Source organism: Pollachius pollachius (assembly GCF_949987615.1).
Source record: "Pollachius pollachius genome assembly, chromosome: 13".
Lineage (NCBI taxonomy): Eukaryota > Metazoa > Chordata > Actinopteri > Gadiformes > Gadidae > Pollachius > Pollachius pollachius.
In genome coordinates this window covers 3,201,804-3,228,111 of record NC_136946.1, presented here as the reverse complement: position 1 = coordinate 3,228,111, position 26,308 = coordinate 3,201,804, and the positions used below count along the sequence as shown (strand labels likewise).

General features: G+C 50.8%; 2 protein-coding genes across 2 annotated transcripts in view; both read right to left on the bottom strand.

Annotated features, from left to right (window-relative positions):
* The window catches only part of tcf19l (transcription factor 19 (SC1), like), a gene marked incomplete at its 3' end in the record, with an annotated part of 7,131 nt that extends 4,155 nt beyond the window's left edge, over positions 1–2,976 (bottom strand). The window contains 4 exon segments of the mRNA XM_079749327.1: positions 661–718; positions 720–847; positions 1,256–2,239; positions 2,833–2,976. Of these exon segments, the coding sequence (XP_079605453.1) occupies positions 661–718; positions 720–847; positions 1,256–1,556 (487 nt within the window). The 5' untranslated portion in view covers positions 1,557–2,239; positions 2,833–2,976.
* Positions 2,977–6,971: 3,995 nt separating this feature from the next.
* On the bottom strand, positions 6,972–24,374 carry LOC307084825 (uncharacterized protein; the record flags this gene model as incomplete). Its single annotated transcript, XM_079749326.1, has 11 exons — positions 24,273–24,374; positions 21,408–21,469; positions 20,314–20,334; positions 19,101–19,385; positions 17,916–18,003; positions 17,251–17,537; positions 16,726–17,013; positions 15,345–15,523; positions 11,816–11,911; positions 8,460–8,873; positions 6,972–7,034 (listed from the first exon to the last, which is right to left on the bottom strand). Exons 2-11 carry the CDS (start codon positions 21,451–21,453, stop codon positions 6,972–6,974), a joined length of 1,767 nt encoding a protein of 588 aa, XP_079605452.1. The 5' UTR covers positions 21,454–21,469; positions 24,273–24,374.
* Positions 24,375–26,308: the final 1,934 nt, after the last annotated feature.

The following is a 26,308-nucleotide window of genomic DNA, read 5'->3' as shown; positions in this document are numbered from 1 at the left end:
CCCTAATATCCTATCCTCTATCCTATACTCTTTTCCTATATCCTATCCTAGTATATTCTATCCTTAATCTATATCCAGCTCTATCCCTCGTTCTCTATCCTATCCTTTATCCTGTATCCTATCCTAGCATCCTATCCTCTAACCTAGTATCCTATATCCTATCGTTATGGCCTATCTCAGTATCTTATCTCTTTCCTATATCCTATCCTAACACCCTATCCTCTACGCTAGTATCCTGTATCCTATCGTTATGGCCTATCCTAGTATCATATCCTCTATCCTAGCATCCTATCCTCTACTCTGGTATCCTATATCTATCGTTATGGCCTATCCTAGTATCATATCCTCTATCCTAGTATCCTAACCTCTATCCTATTCTCTATCCTATCCTAGTATCCTATATTCTATCCTCCATCCTATTCTATATCCTATCCTCTATTCCCTATATGAGGTGAATATAAAAAGTGTTCCAGATTAAACAAACTAATATCTGATCAGTGTTGCTAACTGTGGTAACAGCAGAATCACCCCATCCTGGTTCATTCCTTACTTATGACTTCATCATGGAAATGTATTAAGTGCCCAACAACTGACCCGTCGGACCATGTGACCCTGACACACCTTGTGATGTCGTTACACAAACGCACAAACTACACAAACCAAAAGTGAAACTCACCTTGGGGATCGTGATGGCATCGAAGTCCAGAGGGCGAACCTTGGACCTTCTGGAAGAGGAAGTAGAACTCTGAGCTGGGAGAATCCGATTGGCCGCCGAAGCTCAGGGTGTCGCCGTCCGAGAGCTCCCATTGGTCGCCGGGCTGGAGGCGGACCTCGTTGACCCAGGTGCCTAGCGAGGAGAAGGAACTGATTGGTTGTTTGCATTTATATTCTGGGTAGTCTGTGAGAATCAACCCTTTAGTTTAGTAGTGACAACACAGTGTGTGTGTGTGCTCGTCCACTTCCTGTTATTGTCCTGCCTCTTGTGTGCGTTAGTAAGCAGATGTCTGAGCGTACGTGCAGAGAGAGAGAGAGAGAGAGAGAGAGAGAGAGAGAGAGAGAGAGAGAGAGAGAGTGTTGTGAGCTCAGATGTGATAGAAAACATGAATTTGTTCTCCGGTTCTAGGTGTCTCTCTCTCTCTCTCTCTCTCTCTCTCTCTCTCTCTCTCTCTCTCTCTCTCTCATCTCTTCTCTCTCTCTCTCGCTCTCAGCTCTCTCTCTCTCTCTCTCTCTCTCTCTCTCTCTCTCTCTCTCTCTCCGTGGCTGCTGCGGTCCTTGATGTGGACCGTCCACCCCCCGTCATCGTCCTCCCCCTCCTCCTGCTCCTTTGGCTCCGCCCCCTCGCGCTCAGGCCCCGCCTCCCGTTCCGTGTGCAGCTCGGCGTGGACGCGTGACACGCTGGGCGCCTCCAGCGTGACGTCACAGAGCTCGGGGGCGCGGCCTAACCGGAACACGCAGGAGGGCAGCGCCGGGCGGAAGGTGTACAGGTCCCTGGCTACTCCCCCCGCCGACGAGCCAATCCGCAGCAGCTGGAAGCACGGCCGCACCCCGGACAGCATGACTGACAGCCGGGCCGGTCAATCGGAGAAGTCCGTCGGCCACCACCGCCGTCGACGCGACCCCGGTCGGCCAATCGGATCGCAGGTTCCCACGCCTCCCTGGGGGTCCTTATAGGGCCGCACGATCCATCGTTGATGAGGCTAGGGCTAAGCTAAGATAAAATAAGCGAATTTCTGCTTCGTTTTTAACCAAGCCAACATTAGCTAGGTGGAGCTAACAGGACAGGCGTTTCTGCTGACGCCGCGGCCCAGCTAGCATCACCCTTCAGGTCCGTCTGTGTGTTTTTACTGTACTTTACTGTACCTTAATGTACTTTACTGTACAACAGGGCACAGCAGTGTCGTGGTTCCCCTGTGGCAAAAACTTCCTTGCTAAGACTGAATCTGTTGCGTTCACTTTCGCTCAAGTTAAACACAACACATGAATGAAGAGTGGCTGCGGATTAGGTCTCCGAGGAATTGACTATTAGCTCTGGGGTTGCTGGTCTGAAACCCCAGATTTTAAAACTCACTAAATCCCCCTTGAAAGGTGGAGATTTATACTTAAAACTAGATTAAAACTAGATCAACTAGGTTTAAAACTGTTGAGTAGAAAGGACTTTAAACGGCCTATTGTGGGTTCGAACCCCGCTTGGCATCAGGGATCGTAGTGTTGACGTCTGTCCCCCTGCGGACTGTCAGATCTGGAGGAGAGAACAGAGGGACTCTCATTAGATGGAGCTATGATGTCTTACATTATGGATTACGAAGCGTTATAAACAGATGTTTCGCACCAGAGAGGTGCAAGACGAGGTTTTTTATTCTTTGTTTTTCGAGGTTCTGCATGAAATCGACAACATGGCAACGTTTAACACACACACTCTCTGATCGATGAATAATAATCGATTTATTACGATGTTCAACACTGCAATAATAATAATAATAATAATAATGTAGTGTATGTAGTGTATAGGTTGGCTACGTATCCTGAATAAAACACACACACACACACACACACACACACACACACACACACACACACACGCACACACAAACACACACAGTCTCCCAATGGAAGTCGAACTCGTGTAAGCAACACACAAAGCAAGCATCGACTACCGGACGTCTTGCGGGGTTAAAAGATGACATTTCACCCGAAACACACAATAAGAACCGGCCCAGTGCAAACGAGACTCGACCCGAGCCCGTTTCGGACCGGGACTCGTCCCGATGTCACCGCTTTCTGCAGGCAGAAGAAGTACAACCCCGATGAAAGTCGCAGCTCGCTGTCACTCACGGGTAGAAGAGGCGGATTTCGCGTCGGTCAGATCTAGCAATCGCGCTCCAAAACGCGGACCTGACATCGCGGACGGCTCGTGCGGAGCGTGCATCGGGTGCACGCGTGGAAATGCGTGATGTTTTCCCGCAGATTGATCGCCCTTGTAGGCCACTAGCTCCTCACGGGCTCTTCGCGTTCCGTCCTCCCAGGAAGTCCTTTGAAATTTGGCGCGCCGGTTCGAGGTTTCCTTGGGCGAAACCCTACGCAACTTCCCGTTGGCCGCGCGCCAGGGCGCCTTCTCCGCGGGTCGTGACGTCAGCGGTACGCCCCAGCCGTGGGGTTGTTAAGAGTTTAGCGGATGGTCCGTCCTTTATGAACGCCCCAGCCGTGGGGTTATAGATCAGCGCAGATGGTGCGTCCTTTATGTACGCCCCAGCCGTGGGGTATTAGATCAGCGCAGATGGTCCATCCTTTATGTACGTTAAGACATCATGCATGCATCCATAATGAGCGCATATTAATATAATAATAATATATATATGATATAAATTATATAATAATAAATATAATAATAAATAAATACACATAATATATATATAATTATTATTATTATTATCTTATATATAATGATATAATTCATATTGTTTATGTATATGGAGGTAGATTGTAGTACATTGTAGATTGCAATCTGTGTATTTGATGTCATTGAAAACGATATATAGTTATACATTGTGGAGAGATACTGCATAGGAACTTTAAAACAAGGCCGCTGACAACCCTTTGATGATGATCCATGCTGCTTAAACTATATTTCATATTATTTAAATTCTGTCTTTCATCAACCCTTACCCTTTAATGGAAGGAGTACTATTACTACAAGCATCACTGATATCAATGATTACAATGCATAGGAGAGTATCCACAATATAGGACCTAAAACCTAATACCTACATTTGAACATCTCTAACCTTGCAACTAAACGTGAGCATCTTTTACCTGTACCAATTCTTAACCAGCTGTAACCTAATATCAAACTAACCATCTCTAACCTGATATCTAAAGTTAATGATCTCTTACCTTAATGACTAACCTAATACCTAAACTAACCACCTCTAACCCAACATCTAAACTAACCACCTCTAACCCAACACCTAAACTAACCACCTCTAACCCAACATCTAAACTAACCTCCTCTAACCTAAAACCTAAACTAACCTCCTCTAACCTAACGTCATAAACTTAACCATCTCTCACACACACCTAAACTGTCAGTAGCAAAGTCAGTGTTGCCCCCCCCTCCCCCCACACACACACACACACACACACACACACACACAAACAACCCATGAAAGAACACCAGTGTGACTCAAGACAAGGCTGTGTTTAATTGAGTAAAACAAGGCTTCACACACGGCCCCAGTATGTTCAGTATGGTCAGAGCCCATCAGCCCACACACACCCTTTCGCTTTGGTGACGTTGTGGGGACATTATGAGGACCTGAGCCTTCTTTCAGACAAGCTGCGGTTTCCCATGAGGCTGCCGCCAGCGAGAAAGAACTCCAGAACTGAGGGTGGTGTCTGGAGACCAGGGTCAAGCTCTACACCATAATGCAGTCCAGAGAAGTAGTAAATATATTGTCTTTAGGTGCCACTGTGTCCCACAAGCAATCTACAGCATGCCGCAGGTACTGTAAATATATACCTCTATACACAGGGACGTGGAAGACGTGATTATAAGTGTTAGGATGACACACATTGCAGCAAGGGTTTTAGTACTTTTTGATTTCACGTGTGATGCTACAAATAAATCGGATGCAAGCATTCATGCAAAGTTCACACTTCTTCGGAAATAAAATCTTGTATGGTGTTTATTTCTAACAAATACCGGACTGCCGTTAACGATAGCGTGTTAGCTCATGTGTGGTTTATAACAGTTTGCCGTAAGAGAATGTTTGATAGCTCGTGTCGTAGGTTTTGTTTCTTACTCGTAAACTTTTAAATGCCGATTAGAAAACTAATTGTTTTATCAACGTTTTTTAAAGTACAAAAACATTCTCATGTAGTAGAAAAAGGTTAGTATGATGACTTATGGCAATACGGAAGCTATTCATCGGGTAAACATAATCCACAATGTAAACCAAAACAACAAAAACGCTGCCGTTACGTCAGCATCAGCAGACAACAAAAGAGAAACACCTTTAATATTCACCATTAGCCACCCTGCCTAACCCTGTTGGGCAGGCCTAAATGGAACCTCTTCAAAACCAGGCCATGTGATCAGCTGTGAGCCAATCACATCAACCACCTACAGTGAGCTGGACACCAACGTTCTAGAATTAAAAACCCTTCCCTGCGTAGCGGTATAAAAAGACCGGCCCCGGCCACGTCTGCCTCGGTGCAAATCAATACAAAACCAAAACAAGTCGTCGCAGTGGCGTAAAAGAGTTCCCTGTCGGACGTAAAACATGTGGGTTTCCTACACCTATTGTAAACACGTCGTTGGAGAGAACACGCAGGCCTTCAGAGGTACAAAAAGTTGCATTTGTCTTGCATTAAGAAACGCTGTTGTTTTTCGTATGCTCTATCCACATGCAAAATGCTACTACATCTGCGTTTATGTACAGCGGCGGGGTATACGGCGAGATGTGTGAGTGCAGGGGCGTCCTGGTCGAGGCTGATTGGCCTTCGTACCCTGTGACGCGTGTCGTGGCCTTAGTGCTTCGTTGTTCATACTGCTGTCACTATCTTTTTAACTGGAATATCCAATGAACGTAAGTCAATGTTAGAAGACCTCTATCGGTGAACCAATTAGCAATGGATTCGTATTAAAAGAAAGAAACATCAACGTTGATTTCGGGGGGGGGGGGGGGGGTTCCAATTGTCCTGACCTGATTCTGTGTCTAATTGAGGTCAAGTTATCCCTGCTTATGATACCAAATAAAAACAGCATTACGCAACAATACAATAATAACAGGCATGTGAGTAATCAAGTACGTTTTTCATCAAAGAACACCTTTAAAGAATCGTGACTCGATCGAAAGAGCATCCCTCTGGAAAGTGACGGTTAATCAGTGATAAATATTCGCTAACCTATTTACAATAGCTGCTGCTACAACGTCCCCACCCTGCGAGGACCCCTATGGTTCTCAAAGGGCCTCTGAAGTTCTGTGCTTTAGACACCTGACTATCGTGTCCGTCTCCCGGTTGAAGGGATCAACCATAACCCAAACTCTTAGCGCTAACCATAGCGTTAAGGCTAATTAAATGGCTAGCGCAAGCTGTAGCTAGGACTAGGGTGAATGCTAAGGTTAGGGCTACATCTAGTGCTGAACATAGCATTAGCCGTAATATTAGTTAGCACTAGCTGTAGCCCTAAGCATAACCCCATAACCTTAGCACTAACCCTAGTAGTAGCCCTACATTAATCCATCCCTATATCTAACTTTAGCCCTAGCTGTGGCACAACCATAATCCAAAACATCATGCTAACCCTAGTTCCAGCATCAACATTATCCATAATAAATAGCCTAAGCTTTAGCCATACCCTCACGCTAACCCTAGTATCCCTACCTTTGGCCCTATCCTAGATAATGTTGCTAACCCAATTGATAACCCTAGGATTAGCCCTAGCTGTAGCATGGCACTAACACCACCTATAATCTAGGATTAACCCTAGCTGTAGCCCGGCGCTAACCGCAGCTTTAACCGTAGGACTAACCCTAGCTGTAGCACGGCGCTAACTGCACCTATTACCCTAGCTGTACCCCAGTGCTAACCCTAACTGCAACCCTGCAACCCTCAAATTGACATCATTTAATTTACATCATGAGGTAGCCATATCAACATGTGTCCACTACCTCAGCCTTAAAGGAGATCTTATATCCCTAAAGTTAAGGCCCTTTAATAGTGAAGCATAATAAATGAAGACCTTTCAGTGTTTCCTAGGTGAGTATCTGTCTAGTATGGGTGTGGCTATGTCGGTGTTGTGGGCGTGGCTATGTTGGTGATGTGGGCGTGGCTATGTCGGTGACGTGGGCGGTGCTATGTCGGTGGGCAGGGCGGTGTTGTGGGCGTGGCTATGTTGGTGGTGTGGGCGTGGCCATGTCGGTGATGCGGGCCTGGCTATGTTGGTGGGCAGGATGGTGGTGTGGGCGTGGCTATGTCAGTGATGTGGGCGTGGCCATGTCGGTGGGCAGGGCAGTGATGTGGAAGCTGGTGGGCTTTGGGGGAACATGAAGAGTGTGTTGATGTGGTTCTTGTGTGGTCGGTTTGGGGGGGGGGGGGGGGCCTCAGACCCCCGGGTCCCGTCGTCAATTGGGGAGAAGAAAAAAAACAAAATGAGTTGTTCTGATTCGTGTTCATCCAAGAAGAGAGCGATTGTCTAGAGGTCAGCCACCCGGTCCAAGCGTTCTCATTTATCTGAATTTTTTCTACTTTTTACTTTTTACTTTGGGTCTTAAGTCCTTCTACTGATTTAACCGAAGGTGTCCAAGGTGCTTTCATTGGTTACCATGGTAACGTTCCTTGGTCCGTCCTGGTCGATGCCGGCTCGAGGTGAGGGGGAGAAGGGAGGAGAGGAGGAGAGGAGAGGGTAAAGAGAGGGAGAAGGGAGGAGAGGAGGAGAGGAGAGGGTATAGAGAGGGAGAAGGGAGGAGAGGAGGAGAGGAGGAGAGAGGAGGCCGGGTCGAGGTGAGGGGGAGAGGGGAGGAGAGGAGGAGAGGAGAGGGTATAGAGAGGGAGAAGGGAGGAGAGGAGGAGAGGAGGAGAGGAGGAGAGAGGAGGCCAGGGCGAGGTGAGGGGGAGAGGGGAGGAGAGGAGGAGAGGAGAGGGTATAGAGAGGGAGAAGGGAGGAGAGGAGGAGAGGAGAGGGTATAGAGAGGGAGAAGGGAGGAGAGGAGGAGAGGAGGAGAGGAGGAGGCCGGGTCGAGGTGAGGGGGAGAGGGGAGGAGAGGAGGAGAGGAGAGGGTATAGAGAGGGAGAAGGGAGGAGAGGAGGAGAGGAGGAGAGGAGGAGAGAGGAGGCCGGGTCGAGGTGAGGGGGAGAGGGGAGGAGAGGAGGAGAGGAGGGGGGCCGTCCAGTCTCCCAATGGCCCGGGGGGGTGGCGGGGTACGCAGGCAGGTCTTCAGGGTTTGTTTTAAGGCATGTCCTGTAGGAGCCCTGTCCTCGGGGGGGGGGTGGTCCCTGTACTGGGTTAGGATGAGATGAGATAGGGTACGACCAGACCAGACTAGAGGAGATGGGATCAGAGGAGAGCGGGGATTAGCTGGGATTAGATGACATTAGTTTAGGGATTGGATTTGTTTGGACTAGGTTAGATCTGCATGTTGAATGACGGCAGATCAGATCTGCTCTTACTGGATTGTTTTAGATTAGGTGTGACTTTATTTGATGGGAGTAGCTTCAACTACTTCGGATGCGATTCTTTTAGGTATGATCCTTAAAGGGTCTGTGAGGCCAGATTAGACTGCTTCAGATTCAGCCGTCAGGGTGACGGATGACTTTGTGTTATTCTAGGTTTTGGGGGGGGGGGGGGGGGGAAACGGAAACCTGACGTCGACCAATCAGGTGCTCTGACTGGCTGCTCCCCCCCCACCTTCCCCTGGAGCCCCCGACCCCCCCTCCCCCTCCCCCGGTGGGGAGGTTGCCCCCGGCGACGCTAACCCCCGCGAGCTGCCGTTGGGAGTGGCGGCGGCTCCGCCCTCGCCGTCCTCCGTGGCGTGCGAGCGAGCGTTGGAGGCGGGGCTTGCGCTCATGGCGGAGACGGGCGATTGGACGGCGGCGGGGGCGGCGGGGGCGGAGTCGGGGGTGGCGAGGTCGCTGGGGTCGGGGTCGGGGGGGGCCTCGGTGCTCTCCGATTGGACACCGTCGGCGCCGTGGCGACCGATGGGCGAGCAGCCGTCCAATAGCAGGTGGTTGGAGGCGAAGGTGGGCGGGCCCTCGGCATCGCTGTCCAATGGGAGCGCCATGGACGGACACTCGGCGCCGGAGTCGCTCATCTCCAACGCCTCCTTATAGGAGGGCAGGGCCTGGTAGTGGCCGGGGCGAGAGACCTCCAGACCCTGTGAAGAGAGGAGAGAGAGAGAGAGGGGTGAGAGACCTCCAGACCCTGTGAGAGAGAGGAGAGAGAGGGGTGAGAGACCTCCAGACCCTGTGAGAGAGAGGAGAGAGAGGGGAGGGAGAGAGAGGGGCGAGAGACATCCAGACCCTGTGAGAGAGGGGAGAGAGAGAGGGGTGAGAGACCTCCAGACCCTGTGAGAGAGAGGAGAGAGAGGGGAGGGAGAGAGAGGGACGAGAGACCTCCAGACCCTGTGAAGAGAGGAGAGAGAGGGGTGAGAGACCTCCAGACCCTGTGAAGAGAGGAGAGAGAGGGGTGAGAGACCTCCAGACCCTGTGAGAGAGGGGAGAGATAGAGAGGGGTAAGAGACCTCCAGACCCTGTGAGAGAGAGGAGGGAGAGGGGAGAGAGAGAGAGGGGCGAGAGACATCCAGACCCTGTGAGAGAGGGGAGAGAGAGAGAGGGGTGAGAGACCTCCAGACCCTGTGAGAGAGAGGAGAGAGAGGGGAGAGAGAGAGAGGGGCGAGAGACATCCAGACCCTGTGAGAGAGGGGAGAGAGAGAGAGAGGGGTGAGAGACCTCCAGACCCTGTGAGAGAGGGGAGAGATAGAGAGGGGTAAGAGACCTCCAGACCCTGTGAGAGAGAGGAGGGAGAGGGGAGAGCGAGAGAGGGGCGAGAGACCTCCAGACCATGTGAGAGAGAGGAGGGAGAGGGGAGAGAGAGAGAGGGGCGAGAGACCTCCAGACCCTGTGAGAGAGGGGAGAGAGAGAGAGGGGTGAGAGACCTCCAGACCCTATGAGAGAGGGGAGAGAGAGAGAGGGGAGGGGAGAGGGGAGAGGAGGGGAGGAGAGAGAGGAGGTTTTCAAAATCCCTTTATTGCACCATTGCAAGGAGAAACCAGATCACTGTCACATCATCACTTAAGAGCAAAACAAAAACAAAAGAGAAACACCCTAAAACACAACAAACCTGTCAACCAGACACAGAAATCAAATTCTCTAATCAAAAGCTTACATTCAGCTCTCCGCCCCCCCCCACAGAGCATAAAACCCCTCCAACAGCCCCTATGTGACTGAAGCCCTGCATATTGTCCATCATTTGATAATAAGCATGTTCCACCCTCAGTCAGGCCTTCAGCAGTCCCTTCAGAACCAGCACCGGCTCCACACTACCGACACTCTGAGCCCGGTTCCTGCGTGTCAGCCAGATGGCCAACTTGGCAGAACCAGATAAAAAGTTCACCAATGCGTGTACACTCTTCTTCTGTGCACAGTATTTCGGGCCAAAAATAAACAAACCAAAAGAAAAATTCTCCCCTAGACCCTGAAACCACCTTTTTAAAAGCTCAAACAGTACTGTCAGCCGAGGACAGTGAACAAATAAATACACCAGGGTCTCAATCTGAGAGCAGAAAATACACTCCTCCCCCTGCTCTGGACCCAGGTGCGCTCTGTATCTGTTTGTAGCTATTGCTCCATGTACAATCCTCCCCTGGAGGTCTGCTGTCCGCTCTTCAACGGGCAGCTTGTACAGAGACCGCCAGCTGCCCTTCGGGGAAACGTCTGGACCAAAAACTCTCAGTCCACCTCGACTCCTTCATGCCTGGCAAAGAGCGCAGGTTCAGAACCTTAGAGGAGATTTGGTATGCTGCCTTCTTCCCTGCAGCCTGAAACTTCTCCAGGTGCGGGGTTGTGAGAGACAGCAGCTGACCTGCTCCCTCCTGCCACTCCCCAACAACTGGGGTGATAGACAGAGAGGGGAAACTGTACTCTCCCTCTTCGCTCCACTGGTCACACAGAGTGCGGTTTTGCGCAAATGCTCTCAGGGGTAGTCGCAGGGCAGCACCGACTTCCTCGAACCACTCTGTTGATCAACCCGATGGAGGTGATGTTGCTTCTCTCTCTCAAGGCCTCCACAGATGTTGCCGTCATCTTCCTCAGATGGCCCAGTTTGGTGCAGCCAGCCTCTCTAAGAAAGGCTCGCAGGCTGGCAGACTGCAGTGTTTGAGTCTAACACTGATATATATATTAAAAAACAAAGGTTCCTCAAACAACCACATGCCCGGGGTCTCATTTGTGGCACGTTCGACCTTAAAAATCGGCCATGCCTGCAATACCGAGCTGTAAAAAGGTGTCAGTCCAGTTAGGTCCACATCCTCAAGCTGTAAAAGGAAAAGCTGTTTATCATAGCCCAATCGCCCAGCTCTCTTCAGCAGCAGTCGAGCTGCATCAAACCAGCTTGGGCCGCAATTGTACAGCAGTCTTTGTGTAGTCTAAAAGAAGCAATTTTTGACTGGATGTTGATAAGTCCCTGCCCTCCTTCAGCCACAGGCAGGTAGAGGGCTGCTGCCCGGACCCAGTGCCGGCCAGACCAGAAAAAGCCAAGGATGACTCGCTGAACGACCTCCATCAGGCCTCTCAGTGGCGTCAGAGCAATAAGTCTATGCCAAAGAGTCGAGGCGACCAGGCTATTGGCAACCAGAACTCTTCCCCTATACGACAACTGGGGTAGCAACCATTTCCATTTAGACAACCGAGCGCACACTTTCTCCTTAACTCCCTGCCAGTTCTTGTTTTGAAAAACCCTCAGTGCCCAAAAATACTCCCAACAGAGGAGGAGGAGAGGAGGAGAGTGAGAGGGGGAAAGGGAGGAGAGCAGGGGAGGAGACGAGAGAGGAGGAGAGGGGAGGAGAGTAGAGGAGACGAGAAGAAAATAATATTTTCTATCTTTCTTTCTCTCTTTGTCTTTCGCTGCGAGCATCAGCCGGTGACCCGGGCGTCCCCTTCAGTCTATAATATTCCCTAGCGCTGCAATGCCCTGATACAGCCTCCAGAGGGCGCACATATACAGACACCATACAGAGCAGTAACGGCCTGCCAACACCGTGACACAGGACCCCCCTACAGAGGAGGCCCTCCCCCCCCCCCGCCCAGGTCCCAGACTGACCTTGATGGTGACCTCTGTGCTCTCAGTGGGGTTTTCCTCCCAGGACGACTGCATCTGAGACTCCTCAGTGAACCGGGTGTAGGCGTCCTGCACCACCTGTACACACACACACATAGAGACACACACACACACACACACGCACGCACGCACACACACACACACATAGCGACACAAACACGCACGCACTCACACACGCACATATAGAGACGGACACACGCACCGATGCACACGTATAGAGACAAACATGTGCACACACACACACACATATAGAGACACACGCACGCAAACACACACGCACATATATAGACACACACACACACACACGCACCCACGCACGCACACACATACAGACACACACACATGCACTCACGCACACACACACAAACATGTACGTATATATAGACACACACACATATACATGCACACAAACATACACACGCACACACACGCACACACACGCACATATAGAGACACACACATGCATGCACACACACGCACATACAGACACACACACATATACATGCAAACAAACATACACACACACACACACACACACACATACACATATAAACGCACATACACACCAACCCAGAAGTACATACACACACACAATCACACACACACACACACACACACACACACACACACACAAAGGAAGGGATCTCAAAGCATGTCCAAAGCAGCATTAGCTGACGTTAGCGGTTAGCTAATGCCACTGCTCTCGGGCGAGGTACAGGAACACAAAACTATCTCAACAACATCATTAAACATCATTAGACACTCACAGAAAACACACACACACACATATAACTGCACCGAAGCCTTACACACCCGTATAGGATGTCAAATGTGACCTGTGTATAATGTGACATGGCTCAGGGAAGAGGCATTTACATTTATATTTCTGTTACTTCTTTTTGCTTATTTTTCTCACTTATTTTTACTTATTTTATATATTTTTAAATTTCTATTTACTTTATATTGTATTGTTGCTGTTACGTGTTTGTTGAGGTACCAGGCATTAGAATTTTACTCTTGTGTACTTTGTGTACTTGTACAATAAGAATGTAATAAAAGCGTTCGGTTGGGTTTGCTAATTAGCGCGCCGCCGCCAGAGCAGGATGGATTCCGCCCAACAGGAAGAGGAAGTTAAGTATGATGGAGGAGCTAACACTGGATAAATAGGGACGGAAGGGAGGGAGAGAGATCTCTCCCTCTGTGTGTGTGTGTGTGTGTGTGTGTGTGTGTGTGTGTGTGTGTGTGTGCGTGCATGTTTGTGTGTGTGTGTGTGTGTGAGTGTATGTGTGTGTTAGTGTGTGAATGATTAAATCCATGAGCACCATCACATCATGTCACATTACACACAGCTGTCTTGCGGTAACACAACTCGGACACACAAGCAGTAAAAACAACAGAAACACTGTTACACGACACCACACATAAATAAAAACACACACATAAATAGAAACAAACAAACAAACAGAAACACACAAATAAACAGAAACACACAAACAAATAGAAAGCACACACATAAACAGAAACACAAAAAAAAACAGAAACACACAAATAAACCGAAATACACAAAAATACAAACACACAAACGAATAGACACGCAGAAAAGGCACGGAAGGGGCGCACACACAATGTCCAGACAGCAAAAACAGAGGACATTGCCAGGTCAGGTGATCGGCTGGTCCACACTCTAGAAACACGGCTCTAGAAACACGGCTCTAGAAGCACGGCTCTGGAAACATGGATCTAGAAACACGGCTCTAGAAACACGGCTCCAATGCATGTTGAATGTTTAGCTGGTTACAGAGGAGCAGATCACCGCGGCCTGAGACTAATCACACACACAGCCACACACACCACCGCACGTCACACACACACACACACACACACACACACACACACACACACACACACACAATACGGTGAAATAGCCGGGACTCTACACACACCACAACACCTAGTCCAAAGATATGTGCATGTGTGTGTGTGCTCTTTGAAACACGGTACAAATGACACACACAGATACTGCACATACTTTACTACACCACACAAAGTTATTAGGGCCTAATAACTACTGTGATTACTACGGGTTTACAACCTGCCGGGGGGAGGGACGGAGGGAGGGAGGGAGGGAGGGAGAGGAGGAAGGAGGAACAGCAGGAGGGGAGGAGAAGGAGGAGGAAAGGAGGAAAAAGAACAGGAGGAAGATGAAGAGGAGGAGAAGGAGGAAGAGGAGGAGCAGGAGGAAGAGGAAAAGAGAGCAGGAGGAAGAGGAGAGTAGTTGGAGGGGAAGGATCAGGAGGAGGAGGAGGAGGAGGAGGAGGAGGAGGAGGAGGGGAGGAGGAGGAGGAGGGGAGGCCAGATCACAACATCTTCTCACCAGGAACCGGATGCTGCTGCTGCTCCTAAAGGGTCACAACCAAAGACAATGCAACGCACACGCTGTTAGCCACAGCGTTAGCCTAGCCTAGCCTGAGCCTAGCCTTTCCTGAGCCCATGACCTAAGGCTAGTTAAAAAAACAATGCAGCGCACACGCCGTTAGCCACAGCGTTAGCCTTGCCTAGCCTGAGCCTAGCCTTTCCTGAGCCCATGACCTAAGGCTAGTTAAAAAAACAATGCAACGCACACGCCGTTAGCCCCAGCGTTAGCCTTAGCCTAGCCTAGCCTAGCCTGAGTTGTTGCATCAAATAAACAAACAGATCTCTGTGCCTACCATAAAAGCACAGTATTTAGATGTTGCTATGTGTAATATATCTTCAAGATTATTATTTTAAACTGTTTATTTAATGGATTAAAACGTCGGCAGTCAAACCACAAACTGCAACGTAATGATCTTCTCATTGACTTCTAAATGGCTGCCCATCAATCAGTCCTAATGTGAGCTCCTTGAATGTTTAACTGCCTTTGAATGAGACACATATAAATTCATCCGAGAGGTCGATACTACAGGTTGATGGGTGCCGGGGCTGATGGAAACGTAGTTTTGAATGGTGGATGGAGTCAGTCACAGACACGAAACACAAATCAAGCCAGCACTTTAAAGGCTATAATTAGGTTTGTTTCTATCCTTTCCCTTATACATAACTTACTTACTATACTTGAGACGTTCTTCTAAGGAAACGATGATATAGCACGTTTGATAGGGACCTTGTTTCCCTGCAAGTTTGAGTTTACAATCTAATAGATAAACCATATGTCCACTCCAAAATAAAAGCCCAAATAGAAATACAGACCCTATAAATTAGTGGGGGACTACAAAATAAAAGTACCAGTTAAAATTTTGACTCAAAAATGAAAGCGCAAGTTAGACACAGATACTACAAAATAAACGAGAAAGTAAAATACAGAGACTACAAAATAAAAGCGCAAGACAAATAAACAGATACGACAAAATAAAAGCGTAAAATAAATAAACGGAGACCAAAAAAATCAAAGGGCAAGATGAATACACGGGATAAAAGCGCACGATGAATGAACAAAAATCAAAGCGTGAGGCCAAACAGTGGGCCGGCCCACCTGTCTGAAGGCGTGGCCGTCGCCCTTGCCGGCCTGCTGGGCGAGCAGCAGGAGCTTCCTGTTCTTCTGGTTGCGGCGGTGAACCTTGTAGAGGCAGGACAGCAGACACAGCACCAGCAGCAGGGCGATCAGACCCAGCAGGGACAGGATCACCACATACAGGTTGGACAGCTTGAAGGCTGAGAGACATAGAGGGAGAGCACGGAGAGAGAGGGAGGGAGAGAGACATAGAGGGAGAGCACGGAGAGAGAGGGAGGGAGAGAGACATAGAGGGAGAGCACGGAGAGAGAGGGAGGGAGAGAGATATAGAGGGAGAGCACGGAGAGATAGAGGGAGAGAGACATAGAGGGAGAGCACGGAGAGAGAGGGAGGGAGAGAGACATAGAGGGAGAGCACGGAGAGAGAGGGAGGGAGAGAGACATAGAGGGAGAGCACGGAGAGAGAGGGAGGGAGAGAGATATAGAGGGAGAGCACGGAGAGAGAGAGGGAGAGAGACATAGAGGGAGAGCACGGAGAGAGAGGGAGAGAGACAGAGGGAGAGCACGGAGAGAGAGGGAGGGAGAGAGACATAGAGGGAGAGCACGGAGAGAGAGAGGGAGGGAGACATAGAGGGAGAGCACGGAGAGAGAGAGGGAGAGAGACAGAGGGAGAGCACGGAGAGAGAGAGGGAGGGAGAGAGACATAGAGGGAGCACGGAGAGAGAGAGGGAGGGAGAGAGACATAGGGGGAGAGCACGGAGAGAGAGAGGAAGGGAGAGAGACATAGAGGGAGAGCACGGAGAGAGAGAGGGAGGGAGGGAGACATAGGGGGAGAGCACGGAGAGAGAGAGGGAGGGAGAGAGACATAAAGGGAGAGCACAGAGAGAGAGAGGGAGGGAGAGAGACATAGAGGGAGAGCATGGAGAGAGAGAGGGAGAGAGAGAGACATAGAGGGATAGCACGGAGAGAGAGAGAGAGAGAGAGGGAGGGAGAGAGACATAGACACACAGCAGAGAGAGAGAGAGAGAGGGAGGCGGGGGGAAGAGAGGTAAAGAGAGAGAAAGAGAGAGAGAGCGAGAAAGAGAGATACACAGAGAGAGAGAGAGAGAGAGAGAGAGAGAGAGTGTGAGAGAGAGAGAGAGGGAGGGAGAGAGACAGACACACAGCAGAGAGAGACAGAGGGAGGTGGGGGGGAGAGAGAGGTAAAGAGAGTGAGAGAGAGAGAGAGAGAGAAGGGACAAGAGCCGTAATAAGCTAGAGTTGAAGCAGTCCTTCTGCCTGCTCCCTCACACACACACACACACACACACACACACACACACACACACACACACACACGCGCGCACACGCAGACACGCGCACACACACACACACCCGCACGCCCACACACACTCGCCCCTCACCGTCCACCTGCAGGTGGGCGTCGGCCACGGTGAAGCCCTCCAGGTCGGTGACCCGGAACATCCCGCGGTCCGCCACGCGCGTCTTCCTCAGCAGCAGCCGGGAGCCCTCCAGGCTCAGCCGGCCCTCCAGGAGGGGGTCCAGGGCCGCGGCCAGCGCCCCCCGCTCCACCACCGGCCGCGCCCGCTGGTCCCGGGCCGGGGTGTAGCTCACACTCACCCGGGAGGGGGGCTGGTGGAGGTCCAGACGCAGGGTCTCACCGTAGCGCAGCTGGATGAAGTCCTCGTGCTCTGATGGGCGGGGGGGGGGAGGAAGGAGGAAGGAGGAAGGAGGGGGGAGGGAGAGTGGGAGAGTGGGAGGGGGGAGTAAAGGGAGAGAGAGGGAGGACGGCATTTACTCATCTAAGACTCAACCTAGAGTTCCCAACCACTGACAGTGCATCTAGTTGTATTTACATTCTAATCTTTCTCCTATCTCTACAGGTAAGGCCTCCCAGCCGGCTACGTCCGGGTGGGAGGGGGGCTTACTGATGACGTTGAGGCAGTTGCGGGCCCGGACCTTCCCGTCGCGGTCCCGCACGGTGAAGCTGCCCTCGTCCGCCATGGTGACGCCGTGGAGGACCACCTTCCTGTCGCCGACCCGCAGCCGGCCGGCGTACCCCCCCGCCACAGACGTCTGGTTGAACAGCACCAGGGCGGGGCCCTCGGGGCCCTCGGGGGCCTCGGGGCCCTCGGGGGCCTCGGGGCCCTCGGGGCCCTCGGGGGCCTCGGGGGCCTCCAGCAGCAGGCTGCCGTTGGGCTGCAGGGGGCTTTGTCTGTGCGGGGTGGGGGGGGGGGGGGGGGGGGGGGGAGGAGGAGCACCGACGATCACCAGGTTAACCCGTCCCCCGTATACACCAGAGAGAGCTAGGATAAGACGCTACACCATGCCAAGTACTATGTGTAACTGCCAAGACGTACAACATACGATAAGTGCGTGAGAGGGGTCTGGGGGGAGTAGGGGGGAGACTATGCAGAGTCTAGGTGAACTCGCACTGAACCGTGAAGAGGCTTTTAAAGGACACACCCAGCGGTGGGTTTAAGCTAGGCCCCGCCCACGGTCAACATTTACATCTTTACATTCAGCCTCAAAACCTTAATCAGTAGGGTGACTGGGTGGCAACAGAGACCACCGCGAGGGGGGCGGGGCTCACCTGAACTCCAGGGTGATTGGCCCCTGGATGTTGCTGAGGGGGAAGTGGTAGGTGTCGCCGTACTTCACCACCGTCTCCACGGCGCAGTCTGGACACAGAGGGTCAGCAGACAGCAACTCAGAACCACATTCACACTCGGGCCTTTCGTTAAACCAAAGCCCAGGGATCCACCGCTGAAGAGAGAGGGGAGGAGACCGCGCTGGTGACGGATGCCCCCCCGCGACATCATCACGGCACAGGATACCAGCACAACATGTGACATCGTCTCAGCGTGACATCACACGCAAGCCTGAGGTCACGCGGGATCATGACGTCGCACGGCGTCCTCACGTGAGAGGACGTCATGCCATCACCGTGACGACGGGAGACGACATCACTGTAACGCCACGCTGATGTCGTCTCCCGTCGTCGCGGTGACGACATCACCGCGAAGACATCACCGTGACGACATCACCGTGACGACATCGCCGTGACGACGTGAGACTACATCACCGTCACAGTGACACATTAGCTGCGTTCGATAATCGTTCCCCATCACGGATATAGTGCACTATATAGGGTGCTCGCCATTTTGTAGTGGTGTACGAATACTCAGTGGTAAATTTCACGCACTATAAAGTGGACTTAAAATACCCAAAATTTTAGTGAACATACGATGTTCCCTACATGTTACTCCCGTATACCACAATGCAATGCGGCCGTGTTTTTCCGGAGGAGAAGAAGAAGCTGAATAACCGCGAAAACAAACCCATTTAATGATGGCGTCTCCGGCTTTCGTCTAGAAATTTCAACAATTTATTTGGGATTTAACATAGAAAATTTAACGTTCTAAATTAATTAAAAAAAACTTGGACAAGGAAATGTAACTTTCAACATCAATACAACCTCCAGCTTTCCTCGTGGGTGCCCGGTTTGTTTACATGATGTGGGCGCGTCCGTCTGCGTCACACAAATACCCGGCACACTTACTGACGCAAAAGACGTTTAGAAATGTTCAGCGTAGTGACGGAATTCTCGTTTGTCCGCTCCCTATACAGTGCACTATATCATAAACACTATATCGGGAATAGTGAGCGAGTGAATAGGGAACGATTTCGAACACAGCTACTGTGACAGCATGGCGGCATTACATCATCATGTCATGACGTCACACGGGGAGGCACCCCCCCCCCCCCCCGGGCGTACCCCTGACGTTGAGCAGCGGGGTGCTGGGCTGCAGCTGGGCGCGGGGGTCCCTGATGGTGTACTCCCCCTCGTCCTCATCCCTGACGTCCTGCGGCACCAGGTGGCCCGCGGGGGTGAGGTGGGCGCGCCGGGCCGGCAGGCGGCCATGCTGCGGCAGGATGGCCTCCCCGGAGGCGTTGGCCTCGGGGCGCAACGCCACCTCGCCACCCCGCCCCGGCACCGCCATGTGGGCGTCCTCCCCGAGGAACGCCGCCTTGCCCTCCTGGCGGGCCGCGTCGCCGGGGACTGGCGGGCAGACAGACAGACAGGTGGGGCAAGAGACGGGCAGGCGGACAGACAGGTGGACGGACAGACAGGTAGGTGGACAGACAGGTGGACGGCAGACAGACAGGTAGACGGCGGGCAGGTAGGTGGACAGACAGGTAGGTGGACAGACAGGTGGACGGACAGACCGGTGGGCCGAAAGACAGGTAGGACAAGAGACGGGTAGGCGGACAGACAGGTGGATGGACAGACAGGTGGACGGCAGACAGACAGGTAGACGGCGGGCAGGTAGGTGGACAGACAGGTAGGTGGACAGACAGGTGGACGGACAGACCGGTGGGCCGAAAGACAGGTAGGACAAGAGACGGGTAGGCGGACAGACAGGTGGATGGACAGACAGGTGGACGGCAGACAGACAGGTAGACAGCAGACAGACAGGTAGGTGAGCGGGCAGACAGACAGGTAGGTGGACAGGCACAGTCAGAAGGACAGTCCGACAGATTAGCAGGCAGACAGACAGACAGACAGATGTACCGACAGATAAACAGGCAGACAGACAGACAGATGTACAGACAGATAAACAGGCGGACAGACAGACAGATGTACAGACAGATAAACAGGCAGGCAGACAGGCAGGCAGATCGGATCAGTCGGAGCGAGGGAGAGAGAGGACGAGGGAGGCAGAGAGAGGGCGAGGGAGGGAGAGAGAGAGGACGAGGGAGGCAGAGAGAGGGCGAGGGAGGGAGAGAGAGAGGATGAGGGAGGGAGAGAGAGGGTGAGGGAGGGAGAGAGAGAACAGGGGAGAAAGAGAGCGAGACAAGGTTAATTAGATCTCTACTCTGGCCAGGTCTGGGAAACGTTCACATAATTAAAGCTTGAAAGCTCATTTCCCCTAATGGGACATTAAAGTAAAAAAAAGCATCCCAGCCAATCAGGAGAGAGAGTTTACCTTTTGATGACACTGATAGAACTGTGGAGAAGAGACAAAGACAATGTCAACAACCGTCGACACAAGGAGTTACATCCCTCACTCCTTATCCTCATAGAGACCCTTCCATGGTCATATCTGTGTGTTGAATTCTAAACCTGTTGTGAATGAGAGTATACTTCTGTATTTCTGGAACATAAACACTAGGACCCGGGATGAGACTATATTTCTGGAACATAAACACTAGGACCCGGGATGAGACTATATTTCTGTATTTCTGGAACATAAACACTAGAACCCGGGATGAGACTATATTTCTGGAACATAAACACTACAACCCGGGATGAGACTATATTTCTGGAACATAAACACTACAACCCGGGATGAGACTATATTTCTGGAACAAAAACACTAGGACCCGGGGTGAGACTATATTTCTGGAACATAAACACTAGAACCCAGGATGAGACTATATTTCTGGAACATAAACACCAGAACCCGGGATGAGACTATATTTCTGGAACATAAACACTAGAACCCGGGATGAGACTATATATCTGGAACATAAACACTAGGACCCGGGGTGAGACTATATTTCTGGAACATAAACACTAGAACCCGGGGTGAGACTATAATTCTGTATTTCTGGAACGTAAACACTAGGACCAGGGATGAGACTATATTTCTGGAACATAAACACTAGGACCCGGGATGAGACTATATTTCTATATTTCTATGGGTGGGAAACCCTATATTCGGCCATAGGGTTTCCCACCCTATTCGGCCCTTTGCCACCAAAACCTTTCCTCACTCGGGCCTCAACCCAGTCACTGTCTGCCTGTAAAGTGGTATGTACAGTTGTCTGTCTTCCTACCTGTATGCCTGTATGCCTGTCTGTCTACCTGTCGGTGGTTTCCCCATTTGTTCTCTAAAGTAAGTGTGTGTAAGTCTGTGCGTGTGTGTGTGTAGGCCTGTGTGCATGTGTGTCTGTTTGTGTGGGTGTGTGACAGCGTGTGTGCGTGTGCATGTGTGCGTGTGTATTGGTGCACGAATGCATGTGTGCGTCTATCAGTGTGTGTGTGTGTGTGTGTGTGTGTTGTGTGTGTTTGTGTTACCAGAGCTGAACAGGATGCTAATGAATGCACGGTGGATCAGGGTCATCTTGGCTACGGCGTATCTGGGTTGTGAAACAGAAACACACAACATTTTAAAACAGTGACACACAACCCGAACAGTTTAGAGCGACATGAAGTCACATTGAACCGAGGACGAGATGGTTGCTGCCTTGATTAGCATTAGCAAGAACTGATAGGATGAGTTTCTTATTCAGTATAGGACACTGGATGATAGTATAATATAGTACAGCACAGGATGGCACAGTATTGTATAGTAACTATAGTGATTAGCTGTATTGATCCTCTGACTCTCTCTCTCTCTCTAGCTGTCACTCTTTCTAGCTCTCTCCTTTCTATCTTCCCCCTGGGACACCGAAGTCCACTTAATCACACTGGAAGAGAGAGAGAGAGAGAGAGAGAGAGAGAGAGAGAGAGCAGTAAAGGCCAGTGAGGATGAGAAGGAGGGAGAATATTGACAGCAGTACCAAATCATCCCTTTGGGAAGAAGGACAAGACAGATATCTGGCAAAGTTTTACTGCTGTCAGCTTTCACCTCCTCATCCCCCCTTCATTCCCTCACCTCCCCATTCACCTCCTCTCCCCCACCACCTCCTCCTTTCTCTTAGGATAGACAGACGCAGAGAGAGAGAGAGAGTGAGAGTGAGAGTGAGAGTGAGAGAGAGAGAGAGAGAGAGAGAAGTAGAGTAGAGTAGTCCAGTTTGGAAGAAGCACTGAGCATAAACATGAACTATAGTTGATCACTCGAGTCTGATACACAGAGAGTACAAACGCACACACACACACACACACACACACACACACACACACACACACTGTTAGTCCTGATAGTATGGGAGGATAAGTGACAGGTCAGAGATCCCCTATCACAACCACTGAGATCTCCCTAAAGAGCATTAATGTAAAACCCTGCCTCGTCCAATCAGCATCCAGAGCACTCATTCTTTCCCTGCCTCGTTCAATCAGCATCCAGAGCACTCAGTCTTTCCCTGCCTCATCCAATCAGCATCTAGAGCACTCAGTCTTTCCCTGCCTCGTCCAATCAGCATCCAGAGCACTCAGTCTTCTCTATCTGGTCCAATCAGCATCCAGAGCACTCAGTCTTTCCTGCCTCGTCCAATCAGCCACGAGAGCATTCTGTCTTCCCTGAGTGGACCAACCAGCAGTCAGGAACTCAATGAGGAGGCCGGACTACGACTACGCAAGTCTGAGTGACATCCAGACACATTGCATCACCATGGGAACCAGACACTGGACTGGACATCACAGAGTTATTTAGCAAATTAGATTATCAGCGGGTTGAACAGTCTGCCTAATTTACCAACTGATTGGCTGACTAGCTTACTGGCTAACTAACAAACAAATAAACAAACTGACCCAAACTTATAACAAAGAAATTGAAAAAAACTGACTAGCTAGCTTTTAGCTATTCAACCAAACTAGCAAGCGAACTGGCTAACCAGCTAGCTGACCAACGGAGCGGTTAACTAGCTAACTTAGCATCGTGATTAACCTAATAAAGTAATGAACCAACCTCGACTAACTAGCCAGCTGGCTAACTAACTAGCTAACTGACCGCTAACTTATTGTCAGTGAACATAACAAGTCCCTCTATTTACCGATCTCTCTGTCTCTTTCTCTCTCTCTCCACCCTCCCCCCCCCTCTCTCTCTCTCTCTCTCTCGCGGTCTCTCTCTCCACCCCCCCCCCCCCCTCTCTCTCTCTCTCTCTCTCTCTCTCTCTCTCTCTCTCTTCCCTCTCTCTCGCGGTCTCTCTCTCCACCCCCCCTCTCTCTCTCTCTCTCTCTCTCTCTCTCTCTCTCTCCCCACCCTACCCCCTCTCTCTCTTTCTCTCTCTCTCTCTCTCTCTCCCGACATCCCGCCACCTCGCGCAGCACACCGCCAGCGCTATCGTCTCCTCGTTGTTCTCTCTCGCGCGCAGCCCCGCCGGTGCGACATGATGGGCGTGTCGCGCGCGTCTGAGCGGGTCTGTCCCGTAACCGGAATGAACGGGAGAGAGGAACGGTCTGCAGCACGAGAGTGAGATGGGGGGGAGTTTGGGGGGGGGGGGCACGAGGAAGGAGGAAGAGGATAGTCCAACACACACACACACACACACACACACAAACAACCACACACACATTGTTGCAAATGGCTGTGCTGTGGTTACATGATCACCGGAAATAAAATGAATTCCCCCCCCCGCCTCCGCCGTTCCCAGATCTGCTCACCATGAATCGACTCGACTCCCAGCGCATCGATTGATATAAAAAGCGTTAACCGTGTCGACCCGTCAGTCTGTCCGTAGGCCCAGCGGCCCGGTGACGGTGTTCCCGGTGGCGCGAGGCGAGAAAACACCCGCGCGACGAGGCTATCCCTCACAGAACAGCTGATACTGCAGCACAGCCCTCCACACACACACACACACACACACACACACACACACACACCGACAAACAGACACACACACACACACACACCGACAGACAGACACAAATACACATACACAGAGGCGTCTCAGCTCTACCGACAGAGAGACGCACCGTAACGCACTCGCATGCCGCGTCCAACAACCCCGTCCGAGAGACACCGAGCCGGTCCCCCCCCCCTCCCTCCAGCAGGAGGTCGTGTTCCCCCACGGAGGGGAGACTCCCCATCCCCATCCCCACCCCACAGGGAGCGCCTCTCCCCCCCCCCCCCCCTCCCCCGCTGTGCGATCCGGCCACACCGCAACACTGGAACACGCACCCGTCAGCACAATGCGTCCACACGTCCGACGCACGGCGATACACGGACACACACAAAGACGTATTCAAACGATAGGCTCGTGCCGATCACATGCGAATTACCTCCGATGCCTTGCATTTAATCCAGAATAACAGAAACCCCAAGGCGCAGGGACGGGAGGGATGCTGAGATGTATTTGATTATTCCTCCTTCGCACCCCTCGCCTCCAACTCGACCAAAGACTCCAATGGGATCTACGGGGGGGGGTTTCGACTCCGCTCGGGATCGGAGACGCTCGGGAAACATCGGCCGAGGCTCGTGTTGTGATGCCGAGCGCCGCAGCATCCATTAGTTGGCCACTTGCTCGTGTGTCCACTTTTGATGACTATTAAGAACTTTGCGTGGGCAGAAAAGCTCGGTGTTGTGGGGGGGGCTGAGTGATTGAAAACGAGTCCCTGTCGGTTTGGTGAGCGGCGGATCCATTAAGAGGATCATCTCCTCATTAATCATCACTTAGTGGAGGAGCGACCAGTGAAGTCGCTCCTCCACTAAGTGATTCCGTCTGCTCAGACCTACTCGCCAATAACGGGAAACAAATGAAACAACAATAAAAATCATTTACTTCTGGAGGTATAACGTTAATACAGACCTATATTCTACCGAAAGATGCAGACCTAATATATAGATTGGTACACCAACCGGATAGGTTAAGTTAAGTCAAGTTAAGTTAGTTGTTTGTTTTCTACCTTGAGAGAACATGGGATGCTCTAATTGTTCAGCACATACCGGTCTAGGAGACTTTAAACCAAGACCAGTCCCTTAGAACAGGGGTTCCCAACCATTTTTGTTCCAAGGACCAGCATATCAAAAAGAAATGGAGGACCGTCAATTTTAATGCCTTGATTTAAAGATGCATCATTTTTAAACAAAGGTGATGTCTGCTTTCAAGATGGTTTATTTGTCATATTCACAACAATTAAAAGTGAAATATTATGCCAGGTGTGAGAGTGATAAGCCGTTACAAGCCGTTTTGAAAATCTGCCTCTTCTGACATCACAAGTGGGCGTGTCTACCTAGATGTGTGCTGGAAAACGGCTAATCACACTCACATCTGGTGGTATAATACGTCACATTTAAAGCAACAGCAATGAAATACATGATTCTCAGGCTCCCTTCAACAATACAATAATATAAAAGAATACAATTTATAAGAGAAACACAGGAAAAGTCCCCTAAGACCTAAACAAACACAAAAGTAGTGCAAACACAACAAATTAAATAGCATTTACTTGTTTTTTGGAAGTCTTTTTCTGGAAATATTTCAAGGCCCGGTTCTAACCGAGGTTGGAAATCGCTGCCATCTAAGGGACTGATATTATATAATGACAATATTATCTACTGATATGTCTAAATATGAAAAACAAAATAAAAGGTCAGATCTAGATTGTTGATCTAAGGCTTGGATCCACGTTGGCACGAGGCTGCGCTGTGGTTTGATAACAGTTCCCAGTACCTCCCAGTTCAGCCTTCAGACTCCACGAGAAGCCCTGAGAACTGCAATTAAAAAGCGTGACAGGGACCTTATGATTCAGGGTCAGTCGGATTAACGAGGAGGAGGAGGAGGAGGAGGAGGAGGATTAACGTGGACCAAGGTGACGACGATAGAAGAAGGAGAAACAGACAAACTCGAGTTTCACAACGTCAGGACATTTCTGCTCTATAGAAACACAGACAGAAGCTCTGTACCGGGCGTACATCTGGGAGAATGGAAGAACCCTTATCAGTGGCGGTGTTAGGCACGGGCGAACCAGGCAGCCGCCCGGGGTGCCATATTTGTGGGGGGCGCCAAATCACATGGGGGGCGCCCATGACACCCCCACTAAAGTCCCCCCCCCCCCACACACACACACACACACACACACACACACACACTCCACATCTACGTTGTTTCCTGGTAAAAGAGGATCTAGGTGTCTATATATCTCGTCACAATGTTGAGTCTAGTGAACCGATATCCAGCCCGCGTCGCCTCGTCTGAAACCACGCGGAGGAGAAAGTCACTTTCTCTTTTAGAAGACCACGGGATTTATTTGAAATCACTACCAATGACCTAGAAAATAAACGAACTTAATTTACAGACTATTGGTCAAGAGTCGCA